Source organism: Benincasa hispida, chromosome 7, assembly GCF_027475165.1.
Source record: "Benincasa hispida cultivar pf3 chromosome 7, pf3_genome.v1.1, whole genome shotgun sequence".
In the NCBI taxonomy this organism is placed as follows: domain Eukaryota; kingdom Viridiplantae; phylum Streptophyta; class Magnoliopsida; order Cucurbitales; family Cucurbitaceae; genus Benincasa; species Benincasa hispida.
The window spans coordinates 46889122-46900666 of record NC_143484.1 but is presented as its reverse complement, the minus strand read 5'-3'; the positions used below and the strand labels follow the sequence as shown (position 1 = coordinate 46900666).

Sequence of the window (11545 nt, the reverse complement as noted above, 5' to 3'; positions counted from 1 at the left end):
TTATGCTTAGGGATAGAAGTACTGAATACTATAAAACTTAAATAAAACGATTATAAATAGTTTAGACATCAATAATTAGTTTGTAATGATTTACGATGGCAAACTACGAGGGACTGAGCTCCTAATTAAGTGTTTCCATCATTGGTTCAGAGTACCTATATTTTCAATTAGATCCATTGTCCATTTGTGATAGCATTTAACCTTCAATTCATCTAACGACTGCATCATTGTCAAAAGAAATCCTTGATTGATTTAGTTGCAGTAGCAATAGATAGAGTATAACGTATGAACAAATGACACAACAGTGGTACATGTAAGAATCGCTTGATGAAAAATTCAAGCTGTAATACATTATGTTGCCGTCTACAAAAAGCCTCGAAGCATCCTCATGTTGACTAAATTACAAAGAAACCGACAACTGATTTTGGTCATAATAATCCTGAAATTTGTTAATATGCAATTGTTGAAGACATTAAGAGACAGAACTTGTATTTCAAACAAATGCTGCAACATTAAGGCATGCTAGAAGTTATATCTTTATAAATTTCTTTTCATGTGATTCACGTCAAATATCAATGTCAATATTATACCTCAACTATATTGTAGAAGCAGTTTCGTCGCAGTCCAAACAGGAAAAACAATATAGCTACTTTATGCAAGTGAATGAATTTTCTGCAGTTCCAACATATAAAGCTCAGCCATAGTAAAAAATGTAGTCAATAGTGAAATCGAACTACAAACTTTGCTCATACATCACCAATAAACAAAAACGGATTAAATTTTAGTAGCAAATAATGTCTAAGCAACAAGGGCAGATTCTGCCCTGTATTGTAAATATCACAGAAAGCAAAACGTGAATCAACACAGGTTGGATCAAAACTTCGATATTCTTCTACTTCTTTTCCCCTCTAAACAGTAAATAAATTCACTGATATCCTATACAAACGAGTGTAATTCAAACTTCAATAGCTCAGAACCACCAGGAAGTAGAACGATATAATGGAACGGCTGCCGGATTTGCACCTTGCAAGATATTATTAATGGGCTTCTGCACAAATCAACCTGCAGTATCCAAATCAACCTCTGCATCCGTCTCGCCATCAATCATGCCCGTTTCAACCTCAGCATCAGCTTCCAACTGGCCAGCCTCTTGACCAATATCTGTGTCAGAGCTTAGTTTATTTTCTTCTGGAGTTGAAGTACCACCCTGAGATAGATTGCCAGTAGCAACAGCTGTATCGACATCCATCCCTGCTGATGGCCCATCAGGGTCACTTCTGGTTCCTTCACCATCATTCTCACTAGCTGGAGTTGCCATCTTTTGCCAAAATCCATTGGTAGAAAATTTTAGAACAATCAAGAAAATAATAACTTATATAGAAAACATGAATACTAAAAATTAAAATGAGAACTAAAGTCCAAAAGACCCCCATAATCATAACCATTGTCTTTCAATTTGAAAAAACTTCTAACATATTTCATATATACACTCTCTCCATAGAGACCAGGTTTACCCAGTAAATCATAGACACTACCACAGATGGACCTTTCCCGATATGTATGACTAAAACGCATCTAAACTGAACTCCACCTGATTTTCTTCAACTTGCTGGACTGCCCTTTTTGCTTCTTCCTTCTTAGCACGTTTAGATCTCTCATTTGGTTTGGCTTGGTATTTGGCTCGTACATCAGGTGGCAGGAGTTCCAATGGCACAACACCTTCAATGCCATGGTCGGTGAACTGTAATTGTACGTTGAATTATAAATATCAGATTTTCTTCATTAGATCAAAATGCTAACAATTGTTATTGAATTTGAACCATACTCGAGAGAATCCTTCTAAGTCCTGCCGAGCTGAAAACCGAAGGCCTTTCCAGCAATAAACCTGAATAAGAAAGAAATATGCTAAATGATTGATAACGTAATTGTCAAGTTCTTAATGGTTGTTTATTAAACATTACAAAGATGAAAAGATCTACAATCAATGGCACAACCTTTAATTGAAGTATGTTCTTCAATTGATGGGATAAACAAAATTTTGGGACTTCAATTTCTTGAAATGTATACACAAAGAAAAAGCTAAAAACTGAGGCCGGGAGGTTCACGCCATCCCACCAAGAAGAAAGCTCAGCTCAGATCATATGGCTAAGTGTGGGGAGTACGGTTTTAAAGCAGACAGTTTGGGACCTCATTTAGGATGACATTTTTCCTTCTTGTAGAATTCTCTCCATAGAGTTTACATTAATTAAAATGGAACATCCTCCGCATTATAATTAACAGATAGGTCTCATTGTCAAAGAGGTGTTCGTGACTTGGGTTGAAGCACTTTCTTGGCAATGAAAAACTCGGGTCTTTAGTTAGTATCAGTTCTACTTCTGTCAAAGATCAAATTATGCTATGACATTGTAGACTAGGGCATCCCAATTTTTTCTATCTCAAAATTCTATTTCCAAATCTCTTTAGGGGAGTTAATTGTTATCATTTAAATTGTGAAAATTGCATCATCGCTCCTCTCTTTCACCAAAACCTTACTCATCTTCAAAACCATTTTATTTAATTCATAATGATATTTGAGGCCCCTCTAAATTGTAACTCATAGTGGAAAACGGTTGTTCATTGATGATCATACTTGCTTGTCTTGGGTTTTTTTTATTAACAAAAAAATCTGAAGAGAAGGATGTTTTCACATGCTTTTACAATATGATTGAAACTCAATTTTCAACAAAAATAGGTATTTTACGTTCAGATAATAGAACTGAATATTTCAATGAACATCTGAGCAAGTTCTTTAAAAATAAAGGCACTGTTCACCAAATGTTTCTAAGTACTTGTGGGGGGAAACATTTCTCATGACTACCTATTTAATAAATCGTATGCCTTCTGAAGTTTTGAATTTTAAAACTCCACTTGCTGTTTTGAAAGATTTTTTTTCCTACTACTCGTTTGTCCTCTGATTTACCAATTAAAGTTTTTGGGTGTATTTGTTATGTGCATCTTCCTAGTCATTTTCGATCAAAATTAGATCATCGAGCTATTAAATGTATTTTTCTATGTTACGCTTCTAGCCAAAAGGGGTATAAATGTTTTGATCCTCAAACAAAAAACTTTATGCGAGTATGGATGTGTCATTTTTTTGAAAATCAACCTTTTTCCACCCAAAATTATCTTCAAGGGGAGAAATCACTAAATATAAAGAATGATAATTTTTGGGATTTATCTGTCTGTCTTCCAAATATTACTTGTCCTAATTCTGCTTGTTCTTCAATGCCAAGTATAGAACCTTCTAATTCAAGGGAAGAATTATTATAAAAAGACCCTAATGATCTGAATCCTAAGTTTAAGTTTTATGTAGAAGAAGGTTCAATCAACTGAACAAGGACCAAATAGCCGACTTGTCACAAATCCAATCTCATACTCCGAGAGATGATTCTGAAACTCCAGGTAACCAACCTTCCACTCTTGTTTCTCCTATTCTCGTTGAAAATACCTTGTCTGATTATGTCTCTCCAACCATGGAAAATGTTTTACCTGTTGCCTCTGATCTTGATATCCCTATTGCTTTGAGAAAAGGTACTAGAACTTGCAGACCCGTACTTCCTCTCCTCTATACCAACTGTTTTCTTTGCTGCATAGAGGACAGGCTAAGCCATACCTTCCCTGACAAGGTTGGAGGTCTCTCCAATGCACTCTCCTTGATCGACTCCTCTTTCCAGCCAACAACAAACCTTATCGGAAAGGAAAATTATTGTAGGAAACTGTACAAACCATCAAAGTGAACCCGTTTCCATTGCCTTTTGCTTGGAAACTCACATCCTTCTCCCACGTAGGAGAACAATTAAAACCCTAAATGTCAATAGAAAAAAAAAAAAAAAAAAAAACTCTAACCCTAGCCACCATTGTCGCGGCCTTCATCTTCCGACGCTGTACCACTACACAATGCCAGCCACGGTCATTGCCTCAGATCCAACAGACGCCGCCGTTGTATGCTGCGATCCATCATAGACAACGGACGCCTACCACCTAGTTGTGTCTAAGTTTTGTGATTCTTTAATTTGCAACCACGCGCACACCACCCAATCCTTCGGGACCACGTCTTTGAATGTGTCCATTGATTCACGACTATCGTTCGGTTGCTCCGATCACATTCGTCCGTCCTTTAGTTTTTAGTACGCATGGCTTTTTCCGTTTGACGTGGGTTTTTTGTCCTGCAGCACCATAGGTGTCTTTCTCCAGCGTCGAGGCTCTTCTCTCCATCCTCGCCTTGCATTTTAGATCCCGCCAACGCCATCTCCGACGAGGTTACATAGTTATATTTTCCTTTTTCCAGTCATTTCCATGAAGTTTGGTGCAAGGTTTTGGGTTGAAATCAATTCTCCTTTGTGGGTATCATTTGGTTTCCAGTCAGTTGATTTGGTCTTCATTAAACCAAATCCATTATTGTCTCCATTTGGTTGATGGCATAGAATAGAAGTTTTGTTTGATCTCGTTAGTTTGGTCAATCTCAATTGTTCAGTCTCTCCCATCATGTCAAAGAAGTTTGTTACATCTTCTATTTGTTATCTTACTCATCAAGATATGTTCCCTCGTTTCTCTGTACAACACAATAAAGAAAAAGTATGGATCGTGGTCATTCCTCAGTCTGATGGATCTCTCTCTGAATTTACAGGAATAGGGTCGATAAAATTATCCAATGATCTCTTACTCTCCAATATTCTTTATGTTCCTAAATTGAGTTGTAACTAGATGTCGATAAGCAAAACGAGTAACTTGAATTGTATATCTAAATTTCATTCAAACTTGTGTGAATTTCAGGAATTGGGTTCGGGGAAGGTGATTGACATGGCTCAACAGTAGGTTGGCCTCTATCTTTTCCAGGAAAAACATGTTCCAAGTTTGTTTTCTAACCCCAAGTGTGAGTCTTCTTCCAATTCTGTTAGTTTCATCCTCGAGTCCTCTTCCCATTCTAGGTCTGTCTAATGAAAATCAAGTCATGTTATGGCACTTTTGTCTTGGTCATCCAAATTTTTTGTATCTTGAAAAGTTGCTTCCTCATCTCTTCATCGAGAAAAAATTGAGTCACTTCTAGTGTGAAATTTTCCAACTCTCAAAACATACCAAAAATCCTTATCCAAGTGTGCCCTACAAATCTTCAAAACCTTTGGCATTGATCCACAATGATATTTTTGGGCCCTCTAGAGTTAAAAATATATATGGAGCACGTTGGTTCATAACTTTTATTGATGACCATATGAGATTGACATGGACATACATCATAAAGGACAAATCTGAAACATCTAAGTATTTTTCAATCCTTTCACTCTGATCTCCACTCAATTGCAAAGTAATATTCAAGTTCTCAAAACAGATAATGCTCGAGACTATTTCAATTCCACTCTTGGGTCATTTCTTTCATCTCATGGTATTGTTCACACTAGTTCATGTATGGAGAAGTCATTCTTATTGCAACCTTTCTCATAAACAGAATGCCTAGTCGAGTCTTCAGATTCAAGTCTCCCCGTAATGTCGTCCTCCAAATTCATTCCTAACTACAAAAATTTTCCTCAAATTTACCTCTTTGAGTTTTTGGATATTCCTCCTTTGTTCACAATCATTCTCCTCATCGATTTAAACTTGATCCAAAATCCATCAAGTGCTTTTTTCTAGATTATTCACCACATCAAAAGGAGGATAAATGTCATTCCTCGATGACTAGAAAAATGTACACTATGGATGTTACCTTCTTTGAAAACCCACCTTTTTTCACCATGTCCCAAATTCAGGGGGAGAATGTAAGAGAATTTGAGCCATGGGAAGTTGAGTCTACTTGCCCCACACATCCTACCTGATGTCTTAGCTCATCCTCTAAATGAGCCACTTATTCCCGTGTCGGATCCACTTATTGTTTCTAAACCTGAAGTCTCGCAATTTCCTGAACCTTAGTCTCACAAAGTCGAACTCTTACTGTTACACGAGAAGGATAGGGGTGGGTTACCTTGCAAGGCTCTAAATGTCAACCACCTGAACCAGACACATCTTCTTTGACTTCCAGTCATGAGAACATCACTTCTATGGTGCCCTTAATTGATGATACATCACTATCAATTGCTTAGCAAAAAGGTGTTAAAAGCTGCATCATCCAATTGAAAAATATGTGGAATATGGAAAATTACATCCGTCTTATAAAGCCTTTGTAACTCAACTGGACAATATTCAAATTCCACATAATATTCAAAATGCTGTAAAGAACCCCAAGTGGAAAAAGGCTGATGATAACAGTCTCCTTGTGCTTGGTTTGACAGATTTGCCAAAGTTATGATTAAAAGTGGTTATCATCAATACCAAGCTGATCATACTCTATTCATGAAATCTATGAACAAAACTGCAATGCTGATTATATATAGACGATACCATCACTATAGGAAATGATCTATGGAAGATCCTTAATTTGAAAAAGATGCTTGCAACAGAGTTTGAAATCAAGGTCTTGGGAAGTTTGAGAGATATTTTTTAGGAATGGAGGTAGCGAGATCTATAGATGGCATTGTCATCTCTCAACGAAAATACATTCTAGACTTGTTAAAGGATACTAAAAATCTTGGGTGTAGCCCTACTGAAACACCTATGGATCCAAATCTTGGCCAAGACCCAAGCAAAGGGATTAATCCAGTTGACAAGGGCATGTATCAAAGGTTTGTGGGAAAGTTGATTTACTTGTCACATACTACACCAAACATATCATATTCTGTAAACATTGTTAGTCAGCACATGAATATTCCAAATGAACATCATCTTAAGGCAATTAATGGGATTTGATGATACTTGAAAGTACTCCAATTCATGGGTTATTGTTTAGAAAATGAACAAACAGAATGGAAGAACTTTATACTGATGCTAGTTGAGCTGGAGAGTTAACCGATCAAAGATATCCATCTGGATATTGCTCTTATGTATGGGGCAACTTAGTCACTTGGAGAAGCAAAAAATAGTCAGTTGCAGCTTTTGAAAGAACTAAGGATAGAAACTCAAATTTCATTCAATACTTTGTGACAGTCAAGCGACAATCAACATAGAAAAGAATCCTATACATCATGATAGAACGAAACACAGAGATAAATCGACATTTCATATCTGTTAAGGTCGACAAGAACATTGTGGAACTAAATTATGCCCTGTATCGCCATCAAATTGCTGACATTCTCACCAAAGCTTTACCAAGGAGAAGTTTTGATGAATTCAATTCCAAGCTTGGGTTGTATCCTATATACAACCTAGCTTGAGGAGGGGGAGTGTAGATTTGTATATAATATAGTTGCTTTTGAATTAGCCATTCACATCTTTTTCGTTGTTTTTAGATGTCATTTCCTTGGTTAGAACTTCTATTGTATTATATTTACCCGATATTGGGACCATTTTGAATAATAATAGAACATACAATATCTCTTGAAAAATATCAAATCTCTTTACAAAGTTTTAGCATCTTCATGGTCTCCATCCAAAGCTCACTTTCTTCTTCATTTAATCCTTCTCTCTATCTTTCAAAATAAATTTGAATATCCTCAGTCCTAGGATTCTTTATATTCTTTTCTCAAATAATTAATACAATCTGATGTCTTTTTATCCCCCTTAACACCCATCTATCCTAAGCAATTCTAAGCAATTTAATCAGCTGCAAGGAATGATAATGAATTCAATACTATGAAAAAAAAATTACTCGGTTATTTCTATGATGATATTCAGCTTCAATCCCAGCAGACTCGTCCATCTGTAACACAGAAAGAACAAAGTTCATCCTAATAGGTGCAATATGTATAGTTTTCTACAACAGGAAAGATAAATAGGCTAATATGAAACAATTTTATTTGAAAATCAGATGAAAAAAGGGTTAACATTACGATTATTCAACTCTAGGGGTAAAACAATGTGTTTAATATGCTTACATCTTCTGCCAAGGGTTTCCAATACTCAGAAATTGCAGGAGTACGAACACGTTGAGGATCAGTCAAGGCATTCTGATGAAATACAAAATTATGTCAGTATTTATAGTCTATAGACACCTGAAGCGAATGATTTACCAACAGAGTATAAACCTCTTGACCTAACCTTCATTTTTAAGTGCCACATCATGGACAACACCAGGCAATGATGACTAATTTATGTTCCTTTATAACTAACTTAGAAAATTAATTTTGTGCTCATTTATAGATTAATTTCCGTAATTCCCCATGTGCGACTTAGATTTCAAAATTAAGGCTTAACATTTGGACAGTAGAACCTTTTCCTTTAATAGTTCAAAGTCCCTCAACCATTGGATTATTATCTGACCATACAAACTACAATGTCTAGTAGTTGAGATACTTGATAAATGTTCAACATCAACATCATTTGCCTCGAGATTTTACAGACGACAATTTAGTTGATCCAAGGCAAAAGCAAAATGCTCAGATGGCCAGATAATTTTTAGACAAACAGACAACGCAGTAATTTCAAGGTCTGTACTCCCAAGAAGTAGCTACAACTGTTAAATTATGGAGAATACAAAGAAAAAAAAACAAAAAAAACCGTATAGAAACTTGAAATATTTACAAGTAAAAAACAAAAGCTTGGACTTGGACAAGAGAATTTTAATAAAGATTAATTCCGATTAAAAATAATCAATGGTAAGGGATAACTGCACACCGGATTCTGGTCTGCCCATTTCCACAATTGAGAGAGTTCTTTATTCCCCAATCTCCACCTTGGCCTACTGGAAAAAAGTTTCAAGGCAAAACAATGAATAACAGTGGCAAGCATGAAAATCATTTTTTTTCATACTAAAAGAACCCACCCACACACACAAAATAAAAAAGCCAAGCAAAAGTGGGAAAAACATACTCAGTCCAACCCATTCAATCTTGTAACTCAAGAAATATGGAGCGATAAAAAAGCATTTCATCAAACCAAGTAAATTTCGAACAATATAAGCTATTGATTAAATCAGTGAGTTGCAGATTTAAATGCATAAAAAAAAAAAAATCCAACTTTATGTACATAATGGTTAGAATAGCATTTTTTGTCCCACCAACGTACTTTCAAATGTCCAACTCCTGTACTTTCATTAAATCTTAAATTTTTTATTTGAAGTTAATTTTAATCAAAATTGATTAAATAATAACAATAATATTGAAAGAAAGAAGATGACACGAAGTTTACGCAGAAAATCTTGGAAGAGGGAGGAAAAACCACGGTAGAAGAGCTCTTTTTTATTATTATTATTCAACTTACACCATACATGTCAGACCCAAGATATAAATAGACTATATAAAACTCTAATACAGAAACAGGAAAAGTAGGCCAAAATAAAAAGACTAAAATACCCTTAGGGCCAATACATAACAATCCCTTATTTTCAAGTTGGGGCGTAGGTGTCAGGCCAAAGTAAAAAGACTAGAATGCCCTTAGAACTAATACATAACATTCCCTTATTTTCAACCCTCCCCCTTAGTTGGGGCATAGATGTCAATAAGACCCAATTTGCTAAAAAAGTATCAAACCTTTGTTTGAGTAATCCTTTAGTGAGAATGTCAGCAACTTGTTGACTAGAAGGGATGTAAGAAATACAAATACTGCCACTGTCCAGTTTTTCTTTGATGAAGTGTCTATCGATCTCCACATGTTTTGTTTTATCATGTTGCACAGGGTTGTTGGTATACTTATAGCTGCCTTGTTATCACAACAGAGCTTCATAGGAGTATCACTGTCTTGATGAATATCAGACAAAACTTTCTTCAACCATATCTCTTCATATATTCCCAGACTCATAGCTCTGTATTCAGCTTCAACACTGCTTCTAGCAACCACACCTTGCTTCTTACTTCTCCAAATAACAAGATTACCCTACACAAAAGTAGGGTACCCTGAAGTCGATTTTCTATCTGTAACAGATCCTGCCTAATTAGAGTCAGTGTAAGCCTCAATGTATCTCCTGTCGAATTTCCTGAACATTAGGCCTTTACTTGGAGTAGTTTTAAAGTATTTCAGAATTCGATTTACAGCCTCCATATATTTCTCGTAAGGTACCTGCATAAACTGACTAACTCACTGACAGCATAGGATATATCCAGTCTAGTATAAGATAAGTAGATCAATTTTCTCACTAGACGTTGGTATCTTTCTTTATTAACAGAAGCTCTGTCAATGGAATCTCCCAGCTTAGCATTAAATTCAACAGGGGTATTAAAGGGTTTACATCCATTCATCTCTGTCTCCCTCAACAAATCGAGTGTGTATTTCTGTTGAGAAACAGAAATCCCCTCTCTCCATCTTGCCACCTCCATTCCAAGGAAATATCTTAAACTCCCAAGATTCTTAATCTCAAATTCATCAGCCATTTTCTTTTTCAGCCTGGTAATCTCAGCAGCATCATCACCTAACAAAACGATATCATCTATGTACACAATTAGAACAACTATTTTCCCCGATATTGACTTCTTTGTGAACAAGGTGTGATCAGAGTGCCCTTGAGTAAAACCTTGGAACTTAACAAAAGTGGTGAACCTATCAAACCAAGCTCTTGGAGACTGTTTCAAACCATATAGGGACTTTCTGAGTCTACAAACCTAATGGTCAAATTGAGCTTCAAAACTAGGAGGACTCATATAGACCTCTTCCTCTAACTCATCATTCAGGAATGCATTTTTCACATCAAGTTGGTGGAGAGGCTAGTCTTTGTTAATTGCTAATGAAAAGACTCGTACTGTGTTTAGCTTCGCTACAGGTGCGAAAGTTTCTGAGTAGTCAATTCCATAAGTTTGAGTAAACCCTTTAGCAACCAACCTGGCCTTGTATCTATCAAGAGTTCCATCAAACTTATACTTTACAGTGAACAACCATTTGCACCCAAATGCTTTATGCCCTTTAGGGAGAGCTACACAATCCCACGCATTATTTTTTTCAAGAGCTTTCATCTCTTCTATGATCGTAACCTTCCATGGCCATATGCACATTGGTTGGTATTGTTATTGTATCCAGGTTAGTAGTGCATGCCCTGAACTCATAAAACAAATTACTGTAAGATAGGAAACTATGCATTGAATACTTAGTACATGACCTAGTCCCTTTTCGCAAAGCAATAGGTATATCAAGATAGGCATCATAACCTCCTATTTTTCCTAACCCCTCATTGGTAAGAGGACGGTGGTCACACTTAATAACCTGTGGCGCACCCTCACCCTCATGTATTTCTCCGGATGACTCATAACTACCTACAACTTTGTCATTTTCTGGAACTATCACATTAGTTTCATCATTGTCAATCACATCATAAACATCACCCTCAACACATACATCAGTATTATTAGGAAGAGAAGTACCTTGAGTTTGAGCTGGTGCCAATTCCGATTCATGGACCGTAGCCAATGGAGCAACAGGAGGCACTATTTCCTTTATAAGATTCTTCTTGTAGTATGTTATCCATGGCACCTGTTTACTAGGAAGGGCAGTGTCATTTGTACCTAGGATAGGCTCAGGAAGAAAGTCCATAGGAACTGAATATGTGGACCAGTTAGTC

The 11545-nt window shown here is 36.3% G+C and overlaps 1 protein-coding gene across 5 annotated transcripts in view; it reads right to left on the bottom strand.

The window, feature by feature from the left end:
* Nucleotides 1–723: 723 nt before the first annotated feature.
* Nucleotides 724–11545, bottom strand: part of THO1 (nuclear matrix protein-like protein) — a 49467-nt gene continuing 38645 nt past the window's right edge. For 3 of the 5 annotated variants that reach the window (XM_039036275.2, XM_039036276.2, XM_090315957.1), the window contains 6 exons: nucleotides 8677–8743; nucleotides 7938–8009; nucleotides 7712–7762; nucleotides 1826–1885; nucleotides 1592–1741; nucleotides 724–1318 (listed from right to left, as the gene is read on the bottom strand). In XM_039036275.2, coding sequence (XP_038892203.1) covers nucleotides 1058–1318; nucleotides 1592–1741; nucleotides 1826–1885; nucleotides 7712–7762; nucleotides 7938–8009; nucleotides 8677–8743 — 661 coding nt within the window. In that variant the 3' untranslated portion in view covers nucleotides 724–1057. The remainder of the gene's footprint in view (nucleotides 1319–1591; nucleotides 1742–1825; nucleotides 1886–7711; nucleotides 7763–7937; nucleotides 8010–8676; nucleotides 8744–11545) is intronic. The other 2 variants (XM_090315955.1, XM_090315956.1) reach the window with 1 other exon arrangement.